Genomic DNA, 19,685 nt, shown 5'->3' on the forward strand with positions numbered 1-19,685 from the left:
GTACTACGTAAAATAATACAACTTAAAATTGTTGGCATCTTATATTTAATAAAATATGTTTATTTCTTTCTTTATTTTTAGACTGCAAAGGCCTTGTTTTATAGTTATTTATTTCTAGTAATTGGAAATACCAGTGTTCTCAAGAGGATCACTCCATATTTTAACTGCAAATTTATTTCCTAGCCTCAGATAGTTTTCAATAATCTAATTCATTTGGGGAAGGAAGCTAAAAATCAATGTTCCTGCCAGTTTTGTGTATATTAGCATCACAAAGCAAAAATACTATCAGGTATTAGTATTTCTGTATGTGTGTGGGTATACTCTAAATTGTAAAACCCAGTTTGTTCTTTTGTAATGCTAAACTGATTGTTCTTCAGTGGCTCAAATATAATGTAAATCTACAGAGACACCATCTACCTATCTATCTCTCTACTATCTAACTTAACTATAATATTTAATTATTTTCACTCATTAAGTCTCTTAAAGAGACTTCAACTCAAGCTTGTGGGTATATGAAACAATTATAAAATTCCTTAAATAATATCAATATGATGCTTATTTCCTACCCAAGATTTTAAAATTACATTTTAACTTCTTTTTATTTTCTTCTAGAACTGATCTAAGGTTATTTATCAGTAGGAAATTCCCATCTAATTACAAGGATTTCAAAACACCACACTTGTTAAAAGGAAAAAAAAAAAACCACATTTTTGCCACTAGTGCTATTATAAAATCATTTAGAAACTTGAAAGATTTGTTGCTTAAAGTTTCTTTGTTTTTAAAAATTCATTGACAATTTTCACTGATGCATTAACTTTAAAGGGCTTTTATTTTGGTGACTTGAGAGGCAAATTTTTGATTTATGGATAAAATATATACACTTACAAGAGACCAATAAATCTATAACTTTTTGAGATCCCATGTGGGATATAAAGCATTTAGTAATGCCTTTTCTGAAGCCTTTATCTGAAAATTTCTTTAAATTTATGAATTATTTTATATATGCTTTAAAAATTCAACTTTAGCTCTTTATGAGAAACTTCTACTGAAAACCACTATAGTCACTGACTTGTTCTCTGTAGTTGTGAAGTTATCCTAGCTAGTGTTTAATATTTCATTTATTTTTATCAAGCAACTAGTATAATCTTGGGAGAATTTTGGACTTTATTCTAGAATCATTTGGCTTCCAATGAAAAACAATGCAAAACTACATTTATTTTTTAATTCTGGTTATAGACATACATCATTGTATGATGTTTTGGAATAAGTAAAATGTATATAAAGAGAAGAAAAAAATCATCCACAATTTAAGTGTATTACAAATAACCACTATTAATATTTCATATTTCCCTACTTTTTATGACTTTTTATAATTTTTTTTTTAATTTTAGCTGTAGATGGACCATGATACCTTATTTTTATGTGGTGCTGAGGATTGAACCCAGTGCCTCACACATGCTAGGCAAGTGCTCTACTACTGAACTACAACCCTAGTCCCTTATGTTTTAATATATGTATTAATGAGCATATTTTTGTATATCTGTAGCCATATATAATCTTAAAATATGTATATACCATATATATATATATATATTCAGTTTAAAATATGTATATACCATATATATATATATATATATATATATATATATATTCAGTTTAAGTTTTTTAACATTAGATAATAAGTATTCTCACATATCATTAATTATTGTTCAACAGCTTATTTTTTTATGATTACATAATATGTCCTTTATGGACAAGTAATTCACTCAGTCATTCCCCAGTTGTTGGACATTTAAGTTGACTAAATTTTCTTACTAGTATAAATTCATCAAGCATAAAAGTGGTACAACTGAGGTAGTACTGAAAAGAACACAAGCATAAAAGTAATAAATTGAGATCCTGCTAAGAGAGATGAACATGATATGATGGTGATGTGCCAGGTGGATTACATGGTAAGATGAGAGAGACCCCTCAGGGGAAGAACAGGGAGTGAGGGCTAACCACAGATCCCATCTATAGGAACAGAAAGGAAGAGATGGCTATGAAACTGTTGTCTTCACACTTGGCAGGACTTGGCAAATGTGAATACTCATGAGGCAGGAGTCAACGGTCACTTCAAAGGTTATTTCACGTGCTGGGAATAAACAGAAATTGTCAGATTTGGAACAGGGATCAGCATGTTGAGTGTCATCCATTTACCATGACCCTGATGGTCAGTTGAGCTGAACTGGAGCTTTGATGGACTCTTGGGACTAGAAATGAAAGTACAAGTCATAAATGGAAAGAGAACATAATGGTGGACCTGGGGAAACACTGATACATTTGAGGATGGTTTGGCATAAGTGGAGGAAACAGGGCCCAGTTGAAATCTTTAGGAATTGTCCCTATTTTGATGAAAAGGAAGGAAGAAGAACCTGTGAGAGAAGAATAGGCCGAGAGGAAGGGAGGGAAGGAGGGAGAGAGGAACAGAGAGAGAAAGAGACAGAGAGAGAGAGAGAGAGAGAGAGAGAGAGATCATGCACAAATTGAATCTCCAGTAATGGAAGTCGCTAGGAGTCCAGAAAGGAAAAGAGCCTCAAGAATAAAACCTACAGTGTTAGGAGCCACAGGCAACTATGCCCAGACAGGCGACTGAGAAGTTAATTGCAACTTTAAAAAACAAAACCAAAGAACCCTACTTCACTGGTGATAAGCCAAGTCGAAAGGTAGTGAGGAACAAGTGGATGATATCTAGGATTTAGAAAACTTGGAAGAAGTGGGGATGTACACATGACAGGAGAGCCAGGAAAAGGGAATACACATGTGCCCTCCTGCCTCCTTCAGAGATGGTCTTCTTCCAACAAACATGGACTCTCACCAGAAAGCTGTCCAGGGAATAGAAGATATAATTCACATAGGCCACCTACCATGTTAGCCTGAAATTTACTATTAAGAAATATCCTTTATCTTTTAAGAACCTTCAAAGGATACATTATTCAAGGGAGGGGCGGATATCTTTTTCAGACAACCACTGAGGAAACTGAACCCAACAGCCAAGAGGATGAGAACGATGGTGGAAAACCAAGAAAAGGGAATGCAGAACTCGCCTCCTCAGGTTTGTTTCTTAACACACTAGTTTTAAGGTAAGATCTGATGAAAACTCCTGAGATATAATGGAGTTGAGGATGTTGCCTCATGAATGGGAAAGGTAAGTAGGTAGACTCCACAAGGGGTGTGCTTGTGCTGCCACCTGGAGGCTTCCTGGGGAAATTCTGACTATAGAACTAAAGTTACTATGAAAATAGAATCCCCGGCTATTGCTACTTGGTTATGTTTTGTTTTTTGAAAATCTATCTCCAGTTCTAAAAAAAATATTATATTTTCTCATATAACTAACTCTACAATTTGGGGTCTTTTTTTTTGGTACCAGGGATTGAACCCAGGGGTGCTTAACCCCTGAGCCACATCCCCTGCCCTTTTTATTTTTTATTTTGAGACAGGGTCTCACTAAGTTGCTTAGGGCCTCCCTAAGTTGCTGAGACTGGTTTTTGAACTCACGATCCTCCTGCCTCAGCCTCCTGAGCCACTAGGATTACAGGCATGCGCTATGGTGCCTGACTTGAAGGTCATTTTGACACACTGTAGCAGCAATAGATAAGACATACATCAAAAATAATTTCATAAAAACTGGGCTGAGGGTATATCTCAGAGGTAGAGCACTTGCCTAGCATGTAGGAGGCCCTGGGTTCCATCCCCAGCAACACACACACACACACACACACACACTGTAACTCAGCTTCATGTTGCCAGGGGAGGAACTAGTCTTAAGTGCTCATTGAAGGAACATAGTCCCTCTTGTGATTTTATGTTTCTTCTTTCTGTTTCTGTCTGGAACTCCCTTTCAGAGCCACAGCATTTTACGACAACTGTGACTCGATGCAGCCCGACGGTGGCCTTTGTGGAGTTCTCCTCCAGCCCCCAGCTGAAGAACGATGTGCCAGAAGAAAAAGACCAGAAGAAGCCAGAACATGAGATGAGCGGAAAGGTGGAGCTGGTGCTGTCACAAAAGGTGAAGGACAGAGTGGAGGGCGGCAGTGAATCCCCAGGGTGAAGGCTCTGCGCGCTGCCCTCGGCGGGGCTGGGCTGCATGATGATTTGTTTTCTCTCCTAATCCGCTTTCCTACCTTTAATCTGCATTTTTCCTGAAAACCGATAAACTACATGTTCATTGAAAAGAATTTATTATAAACATATAAAGTTATGTACATATAAACATGCAACACTATATGTAGTTATATTTTTAAAAATACACACCAAAATAGGATGAGAGAGGGAGAAGTCACTGAAACTTACTTCTTATTAGTAATACTTAGCATATATTCTTTTATCATCTCTTAAAATTTATCTTAAATAATTTTTTTTAATTCTGAAAAATTCAATATACTTGAAAGAAAAATGTAAATACAATTTATAAAGCCCTGAAGTTAGGTTTTCATTTGCCATGCGTAAGTCGCTTATTTGCTTTTAAACCTATCAGCCTTCTAAATATTTTCTTCCTAATATTTACCTCAATTTTAGCAATAGTACTTTGGATGCCTCTGGATTTCAATAACAAGAAACTCAGGAGATTATTATTCTACTATAATAGCTTTTAAAGTTGTGTTCTTATTAAATTTCTTCCATGTTTGGAGTCTCATTTACATTAGTTTGGTTTGTTTTCAGACACTAATTTACCCCAGTTATCTCAACCTTGGCTACTCTGGTAGTCTTAAAAACCACTAAACCTGGGCTGGGGATGTGGCTCAAGTGGTAGCGCGCTCGCCTGGCATGCGTGCGGCCCGGGTTCGATCCTCAGCACCACATACAAAAAAAAAAACCAAACAAGTTGTATCCGCCGATAACTAAAAAATAAAAAATATTAAAATTCTCTCTCTCTCTCTCTCTCTCTCTAAAAAAAAAAAAAACCACTAAACCTACTCTGGACTAACTAGATCAGAATCTGTAGAGACAGAGACCAGGTGTCTGTATTTTTAATGGTTCCCAGGTAATTCTAATGGGCCAGCAAGAAAGAGAACTACTCCCTTGTATACCTGACAAAGTCAATGTGGTGTATGTCACCATTAAAATAAACAACCCACAATATGGATCTGACTTTAAAATGAAAAATGTATCACTTTGTTCATTAATCTCTCATTTACTCAACCAGTAATGACTGTGCACCTTCTCTGTACCAGGTGCCACAGTAGATACCAGATATTCAACAAGGAACATGACACAGTCCCTGGCTCAGAACTGAGAGCCATGTGTCCATGGAAGAGTCTTAAAGCCAGTTGCCTTGATGCTCCGGGGGCCTTTCATAAGTATATAAATAAATATGTAAGGTTTTAGATCTATTAGCTAGTCCCCATTTTTCTATGTGGAGAATCCAAGAAGGATTTGAAGGTCTGTAAAGTGAAATTAAATTATAGATCAAGCCATAGGTCAGGGACCGGCAGGATTTCCCACCTTTGCAGATTTTTGCCTTATCCACAATACACTCAGACATTTTGTTTTCATTATCCTTCCAAACTCATTTTTTTCACTTAAATCTAAACTGAAAGGAAAACTCTATATCACTCCTAGATTTTTTTTTATCAAACAAAATGAAAAACATGACTAAAAAGTATTCATTGGCATTCTTCATCTGTGTCCACTCATTAGTGTGAGCCATCTTTGAACCCCAGTGTCACGTATACCTCACTATGTAAAAGTTGTCTCCAGGCATCTTCAAGTTTGATTTTTGGTTTTTGTGCCATGGATAGTCAAAGCTATCTGGTAAACATTGTTCTAGATATTGTAAGGCTTAAAATAAAACACACAAGATTGCTATCCTAGATATCTAATAGTACCAAGTACATATACCCCCAGAATTCCATTTTTGGACTCCAGGTTAATAAACACCTGTTAGTTGATTAGCAGATAGAATGAGAGTCTTTGTACCCAGTGATTTTCTCACCTTCACCATGTGAATTTCTCCCTTGTCTTCCTTCCCTACTGATAATTCTTAGATAAAAGTGATCATAAAAGTATTTGCAAGAGCTTTTATTTTCTGATTCACTTGAGGGTGTCACCTTCATAAAATAAAGCTCTCGTGCATAGAGGCTGACCCTTTAAAATAGCATCATTCTGTGTATTTCTACTAACAATTAACTATTTTATTTACAACCAGACATTATCTGGAATGGTGTTTCTGTCAGCCTCATCCATGGAGGAAATAGAATCAGGTTAAGATTTGAGGGTTATCAACTTCAATAGGACTAACTTTTGCTGTTTGCTTAATACACAAGTTTAGGACATCTGGTTGACCTCAGTAATGATGAATGAGGTGTTCGACTATATTTTACTCAGGATTCTTTTAGGGTTGAATATATGACTAATAACGAAAAATAAAATACTATGGAGAAGAAATTCTAACATTCATTCATCCTGAGAACCCAATCACTCATCAACCTGTGATGGAAGAAGTGGCCCATTAGTCTCACCCACCCTCAGGTTATTAGCTATCATATTTATCTATTGGGAACACAGCTGCCAGCCAGAGACCGGGGTCGGTATTAAGTCCTACAAGCAGCTAGAAGGACATGGACTGATACAGCTGTGTTCTTCATTCAGATTCATGCTCAGAGTCTTAGTAATGCATGCCAGGCGAGTGTGCTACCACTTGAGCCACATCCCCAGCCCAGGTTTAGTGGTTTTTAAGACTACCAGAGTAGCCAAGGTTGAGATAACTGGGGTAAATGGTGAAGACTTAGTGTCTGAAAACAAACCAAACTAATGTAAATGAGACTCCAAACATGGAAGAAATTTAATAAGAACACAACTTTAAAAGCTATTATAGTAGAATAATAATCTCCTGAGTTTCTTGTTATTGAAATCCAGAGGCATCCAAAGTACTATTGCTAAAATTGAGGTAAATATTAGGAAGAAAATATTTAGAAGGCTGATAGGTTTAAAAGCAAATAAGCGACTTACGCATGGCAAATGAAAACCTAACTTCAGGGCTTTATAAATTGTATTTAAGTATATTGTCTTTAATGTGCTTTGTATAAGTTTGTGGCTGTTTGAATAGTGTCTTGAGAATAATGTCCATTAAAAGGTAATATTATTATAATGTTTAGCACTTACGGAGTAAGATTTTCTTCTGAGCATCTTAGGTGATACATCTCATTTCCTGACATTATAATTTCAATATTGTGTGGGACCAGAAGGAGAATATGTGATTGCCAATAAGAAAAGGAGAGAGAGTAATGTATAGTTTAGACAGACTACTGTCTTCTGGGTTTGAAGGAAAATGATCATCACATTTCTTGCTCTTATTTGATTTCTCTGAAAATTTGATCTGTATATTGATGTAGAAAAGCATGAAAGGATTTTAGGGAAGGGGCAAAAAATTTCCATTTAAAAATTAAATATTTGACAGTAGAATGTGTTCTGGCAGAGTATACATACAAAAAATATAACTCGTTCTATTAGGTTCCCACTTTTTGTGGCCATGCATGATGTGGAGTTACCCTGGTCGTATATATAAATACAAGGCTAGGAAAGTCATGACCAATTAATTCTACTGTCTTTCCTATTCCCCTCCCCCCTCCCTTCCCTTCATTCCCCTTAGCCTCATCCCATATATTTGTATTGTTCCCCTCCCTGACCTCCCTGTTTTGGGTTAACATCCACAAATCAGAGAGAACATTCAGTCATGAATAACTAAAAATTTTAAAATAAATAAAAATAAATTAGTATTTGAGCTTATTGACTTATGTAATAGGCAGGGATCCTTTAACTTTCTTTCATGTATACTTATTAATGAACAATGCTTATAATGTACACATCTGTTTTCCATGATCCAGGTGTTGAAGCCAAAATCTCCAGAACCAGAAGCCACCCTGACGTTTCCATTTCTGGACAAAATGCCTGAAACCAACCAACTACATTTGCCAAATCTCAATTCCCAAGGTAAAGAGAAGGAAATGTTTTAATTTTAGATCTACATATTCTGCTGGGCCCATCTGTAGTAAAATGTTTTGTTTTAAAAGATGACTACACCCTTTATTGTGATGTCCCTTTATCCAGGAGACATTTTGCCAGAGTCTGCGATGGCTGAATAAATAACTTCAGAATGGGAAACTGAGGCCACATTCCCTATTTGATCAAGCTGAGAACCCCTGTCACCAACATCAGGCATTATAGGGTTCAGTGGGGCCTATCCAAATGTTTGAGACCTTTAAAATTTCTTACATTATCTCCAAAACGTAAAGAGTCAATTAAAATTTTTAAAAATCAATAAGTGTTTTGAAAAGTTTATGATCTTAATATTGCATCAAATTTATTCTTCATTTTAGTCTTCATAGAATATTCATTTAACTTGACAGTAATTTTGTTTAAAAGTCAGGTTTTTTACTCCATTAATAATTTCTGCTTGTACATGATGAGGAAGCATTCACTATGTAGATTAAATGTGTTACTGGTAGGCAACAATTTTAACCTTTTTAACAATTTTATAGTAAGAGAATACATGAAACATTAAAAAAAATTCTTAGTGTATATATGAGAACATACTGAGGATATATTTTAATGTGCTGCATATTTTTGATACATTTTAATATAATGGGAGAAGGGGTGACCTCTAAAAATAAGAGTGAGGGCCTACAAAGATCTTAAATAGCACCTACTATTACTATGGAAGATCTTAAAATAACACTGACCCCCGCCAAGTACCTTATAGGCCATATATGGGTTATGAATTCACCCCTTTGCTCTGTAAGAATCCAAATTTAATCCGTTTATCTTCATGAGAAACTCAGGTGCCCATGCCACCAGGAAGGACCCTTACAAATATGAGCTGTGAAGGATGGGTCGTGAGAGTTCCACCATCCGTGGGGATTATTCTTCAAAACAGATCACTGGGCTTTACCAATACAGGTTCTCTAGATGTGGAAATGGCTAGCGTTTGGGAGGTAGGACAATAAGATTCCTGTGTTTCTTTTAAAATTTGCTTTCCCCAATGTGTATTAGATTTGATTTATCAGTTCAGGCAAACAAGGATGGTACAGGTTCACTGTGACTGGGGTTTATCATTACTTCTCTTTTTAAGGATGGGCAGCTGTTTGGGGTCACCATTGACAGAATCTGCATTGCCTCCCATTAGTCTTTGTTGACAGTTTTTTTGGACCCTGTATATAAAACAGGGAACATTTGGTAGGGAATTAATTGGCACATGTACTGATGGTCATTCATCTCTTCATGTGGAAGTAAATTCAATACTATCTTCAAATCATTTGCTTTAAATTGTCAGGCCTACAATCCTGAAGGGAACTGGAAAAAAATCAAGGCTCACAACTGGGCCAGCAATTGGCTATATTTAGACAGATTTTAATTCTGCCCTATTTCCAGCACTTGTAATTGTGTGGATAAGGAATATAGAGTGGGAATAGATATTTTAAGCCATATTAATTAGTTGTATTGTCATGTATTTATATATTCCATTACCTGTTGTAAGGCATTTTGATTTGGGGAAATGTGCTATTGAATTGGGATTTTACTTCATGCTTTGCCAATTTTGAATGATTAAAAAAATAAAATTTAGTAGCACTGGAACATTTTGAAACTTTAAGAGAATTATGTTTGGAGCTGCAGAGACTCCAAGAGAGAATTATATTGTAGCTGCAGAGGCTGGCGATAGAATGTCTGGGTTCCAATTCCTGCTCATCTGGTTCTTACCTATACACCCATTGGGTTCTCTCTAATGTCTAATTGCCACCTGTAAATTAGAAATAATAATTACACCAGCCTTTAGGGATATCAGAAGCATTGCATGAGATAATTTGTAAAAAGCGTTTTGCTTAGTACCTAGCCTGGAATAACCACTGATAAGGTAATCTAATGATTGCAGAATAGTAGCAATAGGAGAAGAAGTATAGAACGAGATGTCCAGCAGAAATAAACTATTCCTGAATGCTTTCCTGAAAAGAAAAGTGTTCACATGGGGCACGGTGGCACATGCCTGTAATTCTGGTAGCTCTGGAGGCTGAGGCAGGAGGATCCCGAGTTTAAAGCCAACGTCAGCAACAGTGAGGCACTAAGCAACTCAGTGAGACCCTGTCACTAAATAAAATACAAAAAAGGGCTGAGGATGTGACTCGATGGTTGAGTGCCCTTCAGTTCAATCCCCAGTACCCCGAACCCAGCCCCGCCATAAAAACAAAAAAGTGTTTACATCATAGAGTCATGGCTTCAAGCAGGAGTTCTCAAACATGAGTATGTGCCCAGCCCCCGTGAGGCACAGGGCCACCATCACAGGGTACGAGTCTGTAGGTCTAGACAGGAGCCAGAGTAGTTGCATTTCTTACAAGTTCCCAGGTAATACTGATGTGGAGATCTGGGGAACACACCCCAAAAACCACTGAATCGAAGTATTTATTTAAATTGTGCCTCAAAGACATCACTGATAGCTACAAAAATAACAGTAATACTTGTTTGGCATTTATGAAATTCTTAAAGAGAGCAAAAGACGTTTAATAAATGTAACCTTAAAAGACATGATTTATCTTTTATTTTTTTTTTGAGTTTTTATTGAGATTTATTCTTATACTCTGTTAGATTTAGAAATTTTAGCAAGTTCTTTTGAAAGCATATTTATTTATTTATTTATTTATTTTAATTTTTTATTGTTGGCTGTTCAAAACATTACATAGTTCTTGATATATCATATTTCACAATTTGATTCAAGTGGGTTATGAGCTCCCATTTTTACCCCATATACAGATTGCAGAATCACATCAGTTACACATCCATTGATTTACATATTGCCATACTAGTGTCTGTTGTATTCTGCTGCCTTTCCTATCCTCTACTATCCCCCCATGATTTAGCTTTTATTGGGCTTGGAATGGGGGGAAATAATGGGTCTCTGCCCAGATATAAAGTCAGTACAAGCCAGTCCTGTAATCCCAGTGGCTTGGGCGCCTGAGGTAGGAGGATTAAAAGTTCAAAGCGAGCTTCAGCAACTTAATGAGACACTAAGCAACTCAATGAGACCCTGTCTCTAAATAAAATACAAAAAAAAAAAAAAGGGCTGGGGATATGGTTAAGTGCCCCTGAGTTCAATCCCCATTACCAAAAACAAAAAAAGAAAAAAGAAAAAAAAAAGTCAGTACACATTTAGTGACTAGTCTTAAATCAAACATCAAGTCCAAAAGAACCATAAGGTCAGGATCAGGATTCCCGAAGCCACACCTAATAAATACTCTCAGAAATAATATTGCCCCCAGAGAGTGATATCACCCATATTTCTTTAAAGTCGTCTGTTTATGAACTGATCATATGGCCACTAAAGATCCAAAAGTCAACCCTAATTGATGTTCCACAGGTTTCCCCAACACACACACATACACATCAATTTAGTCTTTAAATGCTATGAAAACTTTTACAGAAGACATTTAAAGGTGACCAGTATCCTTTTCTCAACTCTCACACACCAGCAGAAAGATATGTCAGAATCGTGTTTCAGTAAAATAGGCGCATGCTTCAAAAACTGGAGTGTAAGGATATGAACACTTGCCAGGAACTCTGTGCACTTGTTGCACCATGTACAGACCTAGACACTTCCTTTTTTTAATCTGCCACAGAATTGCACACATGACCTTCATAAAGCATCATGTGTATAAAGAAATTAAACCCCCTGTCTCTGCTGCCTTTGTACTTTCCTAGTGTTCTCCCAAAGTAATGTCCACTGTGCATTTTTCTCCTGCCTAGCGTATCGTTTTACCATTTTGAGAGGTAAAGTTTAAACAATATCATTGTTAAGTATAAGCCTAAAAAAAATTTCACCTAACCCCACAAAGATAGACAAAAGTGCATAAACTGTGCCAGTTCTACTGACTTTTGTTTGTTGTTGTCTTCAGACTTTTTAAATGTGTTTTTTGTACAACATTTTGCACTTCGGGTTCACTGGCTCCCAATTCCCATGTCGACTATAATCAAGCCTTCTTTGCTAGTGGGACATAGTCCTATTCAGCTCTCACTGGTTTCATGGTTTTCTGTTCTGTTCTGCCATCTGATCTAGAGTCGCCTGGCACTGCCAGTGTTCCGCTTAGAGTTCAGAACTCTTGGCGACGTTCCCAGTTTTTCTCCCGGTCAGGTAAACTGCATACTGGGTAGCTGCATTTCTTTTGTGCACAAATCCATGTTGGGGCAACCAATGATGTCTCTGGCATTTGTCTTCATTTCTGATTTCAGGGAAAAAATGCTTGTTTCTGACACACAGTTAGCAAAGAGCTAGCTCTATGTTAGCAATACCAGTTACACTGAAATTGAAAGGAAATCCGTAGAATTTCATGTCAATTTTAGAGAATCCAAAGAAACGTTATTATCCACCACTTTCTTTATTGTCCAGTCCCACCTTTTTTAAAACAAAGATTAGAACCAGAAACTGGTAATGGTTCTCTTGTTAACTGTGTCACTCTCTTTCCTTCCTGAATGACATCTGGCCTCTCTGTATCCTTCTCCATCTAGACAGGGAAGGATTGCTCAGTTAAGCCAGAATGCAAGGTATATTGAGAACCAGCACTAAGAGGGATAGTTTTTGCTTCCTAGTCTAGTACCTGGTGCTAATTGATGTGGTCGATCATTTTACCCTGAAAACTTCTACTCTTTTGGTGATGGGTACAACCTGCTTCAGGGTTTAGAGGTCTGCTTTATTTTGATTTTCTAATGCTCTTGAATTAGTTTTCAAGCTGACATAGGAACTACACAGTACTTTAAGAGGATCCGAAAGAAAGGCAATTAGGAATAACTCATATCATTATCTTTTCTTTCTTTCTTTCTTTCTTTCATTCTGTGCAGTAGATTCTCCAAGCAGTGAAAAGTCACCTGTAACTACACCGGTAAGTAACCCACTTGAAAGAGCAAGATCATTCGTGTGATTTTAATTTACAGCACTTTTTAAAACAATATTCAACCAGCTGGGCATGGTGGTACACTCCTGTAGTCCCAGCTTCTTGGGAGGCTGAAGCAGGAGGATCACAAGTTCAAGGCTAGTCTCAGCAACTCAGCAAGACTTTTCTCAAAATAAAAAATAATAAGGACTGGGAATATGGCTCAAGGGTAGAGCACCCCTGGGTTTAATCCCCAGTACCACCACCCCCCCAAAAAAGTATTCAACCAAAAATAAAACCCAAACAATTTATTTTAAAAGAACAACTTAAAGTCATGGATAATACTATCAGGTAAATTATGAAGACATGGATTATCATTATGTGAAATTGATACCATGCCTGGAAACAAAATGATAAGCCAGGAATGGAAATCTAAAGTAGCACTTAAAATTAGTGTGATAACAGAACTTAGTACTAAAATAGAGAATTTCTATAGACATTGAAACTCATTTCCAAAATAAGGACAGTACTTCATTGTAGCATATTGCTGACAGAGAGGATCCAGCCTGGGCTTCCTTGGGGGAGTCCACCAATGCCTTGACTCATTCCCCTTCTCTATATCAGGATCTTGAATTATTTCACTTGTACCTATTGTTTTTTGTTTTTTATTTCAATAAGAAAGCATTTGCTAATGAAAACGTCAAGACACATGACATCTGATTCCTTACTTCTGAATTTTATCTGAAAACTGAACTGGTGTTTCCAGCACTTTGCCTATCATCCTCCTTCATCCTCTGAAATGCCCATCCACCTGGAGATGTCCTGTAGCATTGCCTCAGAGTCACCTAAGGGTAGCTGTGTAATCACTGTTATACCTTAGATTCCAAATTTGTTAGCCGTGTGATCCTAAAAATATCACATGAGTTCCCTGTACCTCATCTTCCTTGATTGTGCAATGAGATAAGAATAGCTGTCTTTCATGGTTGTTGTGAGCCTTAGTTGAAAAGCCTGTATAGTACAGTGCCTCTTAGCTTATCTTCCCTCCCCAGTGGCTAGTCCAAGAGACAGGCTATAGCCAATACCAATTCTTACCTAGAGGCAGATTGTCTTACTTCCTAAGTGCCTAAGCAGAGTGGAGAAGGGGGCCCCTAATTTGTCATATAACCCTCAGTCTTTCCTGCCATAATCCAGACTTTCAGACCATTTGTGGAGACTCAGGTACCAGACAATACTGGTAATCCCAAACTTCCAGGAAAGCTGAGTCCACCTGTGATGGATGGGAACCCCAGAAGTATCCCAAAGCTGGTGTTCATGGTACAGATCCGAAGAGTGGGACATGCCCGCTTGTTTCCATTTTAAACTGCATTCAGAGCAAGGATGTTCAATTGTTCACTTGCCCCCGGGGCAGGAGTGGAGTGAAGAGTCACTCCAAAGAGATACAGTCTCATTTCTGGCTTATAGAAAATAGAACAAGGAAAAGAAAAATTACTGACCTATTTAAGTAAATTCTCTAACAATACCGCCCCTTAAGCATGATGTTCTTTCAAGAGTAACTGGCTCCCCATAGGATAGGAAAGTATAAGAAACCTGGAAATAAGGAAAGCCTGAGGAGGAACTAAGCGTGACAGGATGCTGACCTCGGCAGACTCACGCTGTCTTCAGTGGGCCCGAGTAGCACTGGAGGCCCCACATCCTGTGAAGGCAGGATCCCATCACCCCCATGAAGTGCTTGCATTCACTTATTCAAAAAAACATAATTATTGAGGGCCTAAAACACTAGGCTTTGGGATTCTTAAAGGGAAAAGAGGCAACCCTGCCTTGGAGGGGGATACAGACCTATGAACAAATAAATTGTAGGGCCAAGTGGGCTCAGTGATCTCCAATCTGACTTCCTCTAGCACCTCTCGCCTCTCCTTGGGACGGGTGTTACACTCTCTTCTGATGATCATTCTGTGCACTCAGTTATGAGCTCTGCAGGCTGGGCCTCTTAGTGGGACAGCCCACCCCCAACCCCAGGCTGCAGTAAGTATTCAGCAAATAACTACCAAAAGAGGAAGATCACTTTTCTCCCCTCTTGCTTATTCCACTGGTGTCTTCCTCCTCATCTTCCTCCTCAAATGTTTTCTCTCTTTTGTTTTTTAACCAATGTGCAGTGCTTTCTGAGCTGAATCCGCACCCCACATTCCATCTTTCTACTGCTGTGTGACTTACTCTTGAGATTACCACATAGCATTAATCTGAGATTTAAATAATTCCTAATGGATTCTTTCATTTTTTCTTCTTTTGGACTTTCCTCACTGGTCCCCTGTGTCTTTAGTCACATAAACATCTGACTTCTCCACAGTGAAGGGCCAAACCCAACTTCTGGACATTTCAACTGCCTTCAAGTCCTAGGGGAATACCAGGACCCAGCAACATTAAAATCCAGTACAATTTCCCATGGGGATTCACACTAGGATGACATTTTTTTATTTATATATGATAACAGAATGCATTACAATTCTTATTACACATATAGACTAGGATGACATTTAATGGTCATTTGAGGACATTTGGGAAACTTTAGTTTATATACAATTAAGTACCCCTGCATACCTTGCTATAACCTATGGTATGCATATGTGTAGTATGAACCCCGAGAGTAGAAAATAGGAAGTACATTTCCCTATCTTATAGGCCTATCTTTCTTTACTATTCTATGAACATCATGGTCATCCCCACTATTTGTGAGAATCACACGAAGAGTACAAAATGAGACCCTCATTTCATCTGTCTCATCTATCTAAATATACTAAAGTGATGATGGCCTGAGATGCTTCCCTGGGCTGACTGGCCATCATACACCTGCGTGGTGATACACCTCTTTTGGGGATAGGACAGGGTGCAAGTGGGTTGGCCCTGGTATCCTGGGCAGTAATTGAACCTGTCAAACCCTTAGACAGGACTGACCCTGGCCAGCTTCCCAGCTGCTGGGAGAAGGTAGATTCAGCTTGCTCCCCACCCTGCCCCGTTAGGCCTCTCCCATCCCTCCCTAACTCCCTCACCCTCACTCTCTTTTGCCACTCAGGATCCCCAGGGAGTTCTAAGTGCCTCCCAAAACCATTCCATCAGAACAGAGGAAAGAGAAGAATGTAGTTATTGATGAGCTTGGTCTGCCTGGCACCTACTCTGGTGCCTTCATTTAAAGCTGGACTTTAAATGAAGGAGCCCATCTTTTGCTGATTTCCTAGAGGCAGGCTGTGATTTCTCTCCCTTCCATCCCTGAACCCTCCCACTCCCATATTCCACGGCACAGGTACCTGCTTTGTTCTATGCCCCCTTCTCTAACTACAGTCATCCCTCAGTGTCCACAGGGGATTGGTTCCAAGACTTGGTCAAATACACAAATTCTTAGATGGTCAAGTCCCTTAGATAAAACAGCACATCATTTGCACATAACCCCTTACATATCTTCCCATATACTTTCAATCTTCTCTAGATTATTTATAATACCTAATATAATGTAAATGCTAGGTAACTAGTCGTTAATTCATTTGTTTAGGGAATAATAATGGGAAAAGGTCTGTATATTTTTAGTGCAACTTAAAAAAATATTTCTTTTTTTCTTTTTCTGAAGTGCTGGGAATGGAACCCAGGATCCTACACACATTAGACAAGCCCTCTACCACTGAGTTACACCTACTCCCTTTTGAAATCTTTCTGTGATTGGTTAAACCCATGGGTTCTGAGGACTAGCTGTGTTCCAGTTCGTTCAGTTGATTCCTAAACTTGCAAAAACCTTCTGCTAAGGTTTTTTAAGTCTTTGGGTTTGAGTGTTTTACCAGCCCCAGGTCAGGGGGTTTCCCCTTACCTAGATCCATAGGTGGTCATTGGTGAGTTAAATAACCCACTTTAGGGAAAGCTGGTATGGAAAAGCAATTGCAATAGAAAGCATTAGCTATATAGTACAGCCGACACTTGTTCATTCAAAATTCATTTCTGCTGAAATAATTGGTCCCATTGGCTTGGATCTAGGATAAGTATGTAGATCATCTTGTGCTTAAGAGTGTGAATGCAATTAAGATATCACTTCTAAAAGAAATGAAGCAAAGCCTCCCTGACCCCATAGCTACTTTGTGTTTTTACTAGTTCTCAAAGCCTCACAGATCACACCAGCATCTTGGAAATGAATTGAAGAGAGTAGGATTCAACACTGGTGTCCACCACCAAAAAGCACATTTAGATAGAGGAAGGCTTGAGCTTGTATATCTACATTAGGTGACAGGCTGGAGGCAAATGGTCTTCTCTTTTTTTTTTTTTTTTTTTAAAGAGAGAGGAGAGGGAGAGAGGAGAGAGAGAGAGAGAGAATTTATTTATTTATTTTTAGTTTTTTTTCGGCGGACACAACATCTTTGTTTGTACGTGGTGCTGAGGATCGAACCCGGGCCGCACGCATGCCAGACGAGCGCGCTACCACTTGAGCCACATCCCCAGCCCCAAATGGTCTTCTCTTGTCCTGGCCTGTCCTTGACAACAGAACTCAATTCTGATCGTGGTTTTATTTCTCTGAGCAGTTTAAGTTCTGGGCGTGGGACCCAGAAGAGGAGCGCAGGCGACAGGAAAAGTGGCAGCAAGAGCAGGAACGTTTGCTCCAGGTAGGACTGGGTTTGCTGCTGCCCCTCCCTTGCCCTTCCTTAGATGATGCTTTCTTTATTTCTGTTGCATTAAATCTATTGTTAGCACAGGAAACGGATAGCAGCCAATTCTTCTCCTAAGTTGGTGAGTCTAAGTCTATTCATTTCATATCCAGGACACAGCATCCTGTATCTAACTCTCTCTCTGCCAGAGGTACAGTGATGAACAGGAGAAACCATTCGTGTTAATACTTGAAAACCCCCCATGTATTGATTAAGGCTCTGTCTACCCATTCGTCACCTCCTTAGGTACTAATTTCCAGTTCAAGTAACAGTGAGATGAATTATCCAAAAGCTATTTGTTAGCATACAGGTGGAGTAAAATTCAGCTTCAGTCTAGTTCCTCAAGCAGAAATGTTTACTCACCTTTGAGTAAAAGCTGCTAATTATCGATTCTAGAAGAATTCTGGGAGTACATTTATCATGTGCCCACTGGCTTCATGCCTGCTTCGTGGATTAGTAGGGCTTCCAAGAGTACCCTGGTAACCCTAGAAACTAACCTATGTTGAATACTTGGGATGTGTCAGAGTCTGTGGTTGGTGGTGACTTTTATCTCATGTAATCCTCACATAGCCCTTCAGAGTGTGTCTCATTAGCCCCTATTTGAAACTGAAGAAACTAAACTCGTATCAATTAAATTACTTGTCCAAGGTCACACAACTAACTGGTGTTGAGCCTGGATTCAATTCCAAGTCTATATGACTTTAAAACATATGCTCTTTCCACTACACTCCTAGTAGAGCTGAGGCTACCAAAAAGTTCTAAAGGAAAAGAATGTTAAATCTCATTAAGTTTGATGACTTTCTTCTGCTGTATGCTTAATACAAGTTTATTTTACTTACTTTTTTTTTTTTAATTTATTTATTTCTTTGTCGCGGACACAACATCTTTGTTTGTATGTGGTGCTGAGGATCGAACCCGGGCCCACATGCATGCCAGGCGAGCGCGCTACCGCTAGAGCCACACCCCCAGCCCTTTACTTACTTTTAAAATTTTTCTTTTTTATCTTTTTTTTTTCTGTTGTTTTACTTCTTTTGGCCTAACTTCTAGAGCCGGGGGTAGAGAGTTAGATATTTAGTCAATTTTAGTGTGCATTAGCTCTGCAAGTTAAATTTGGCATTTTTGAAAATTGCAGAGGCTTAGACCTTCAATACCAAAATATCAGAAAGAACCTGATTCATCAAAATCCCAGAGTGGTTGGGACTTTTAGGACCCTTGGGAAGACCTCACATCAGGGCAAGCCATCTGCTGTTATCTTGGAAATCAGCTGCTTCTTCCCCAGACAATCAGGAGTCACAGTTCCACAGAGAAAAGAAGACAGGGGCATCTGTGTCCCATCCTGGCCCTCGGTCTGTCACACTCTGAAGGGTGGCCATGCTCATAGATGCAGGCACCAGGCTTGGGCATGGCTCCTTGTCCCACAAAAAAATGGTTACCTGGTGTGGCATCTTGGGTTGTGAGCCAAGGTGTTTATGAAGGAAAGCAGGGAAGCAAGGTGTATGTGTGTGTGTGTGTGTGTGTGTGCTATGTTTGCATTGTGTGTTGTGTGTTTTGTGTGTGGTGTAGTATATGTATGGTGTGGTTGTGTGTGTGGGTGGGTGGGTGTGTCACACAGGAAATGCATCTTTCACTGCCTGCATCTTCCTGGTGAGTGAAGCTCATGAGGAGGTTCCTGGAACTGATACGCCTATAAGAAGCTTTGCTTGGTTTTCAGCCGTTATATAGATTTGGGTCTCCTGTGTTCTGAAAAGCTCCTCAAAGTTCTCTCTTAACCTCTACAATACAATATTCAGTTTTGATAATAAGTTTTTACCTGGAGTTTAAGAGTCCACCATGGGCTGACCAACAGTGGTTTTCCTGGAGCATCAGTAAGAACGCCAGTCTCTGGACATTCCAACGAAGTCCTTTTGCTCCTAAGATAGTGACCTAACGGGTAATACCTGGAAAACATCCCAGTGCCTTCCTGGAAGGCAAAGTGCAAATTTGCTTTAGCCTCAGAGAGAGGACTGACAATCATCAGCCTAAAATAATTGGAGTCTGTGCAGCACACATCAATGATTCCTTTGTCTCTGTCATGTCAGGATGCCGTCCCTAAGACATCCAGGTGTCAGTTCTCATTTCA

At 38.7% G+C, this 19,685-nt stretch overlaps 1 protein-coding gene across 15 annotated transcripts in view; it reads left to right on the forward strand.

Moving 5' to 3' along the window:
* Nucleotides 1-19,685, forward strand: part of Limch1 (LIM and calponin homology domains 1) — a 327,240-nt gene that overhangs the window by 287,356 nt on the left and 20,199 nt on the right. For 10 of the 15 annotated variants that reach the window (XM_046455133.2, XM_046455341.2, XM_046455404.2 and 7 more), the window contains 5 exons: nt 3,004-3,094; nt 3,885-4,048; nt 7,866-7,971; nt 12,859-12,899; nt 17,444-17,524. In XM_046455133.2, the coding sequence (XP_046311089.1) occupies nt 3,004-3,094; nt 3,885-4,048; nt 7,866-7,971; nt 12,859-12,899; nt 17,444-17,524 (483 nt within the window). Of the gene's footprint in view, nt 1-3,003; nt 3,095-3,884; nt 4,049-7,865; nt 7,972-12,079; nt 12,155-12,858; nt 12,900-17,443; nt 17,525-19,685 lie in introns of all 15 variants that reach the window. The other 5 variants (XM_046455207.2, XM_046454792.2, XM_046454954.2 and 2 more) reach the window with 2 other exon arrangements.

The sequence above is a fragment of the Marmota monax genome, unplaced genomic scaffold (genome assembly GCF_021218885.2).
Source record: "Marmota monax isolate L192 unplaced genomic scaffold, Marmota_monax_Labrador192_F-V1.1 WCK01_AAM20220418_F8-fsc00025, whole genome shotgun sequence".
In the NCBI taxonomy this organism is placed as follows: domain Eukaryota; kingdom Metazoa; phylum Chordata; class Mammalia; order Rodentia; family Sciuridae; genus Marmota; species Marmota monax.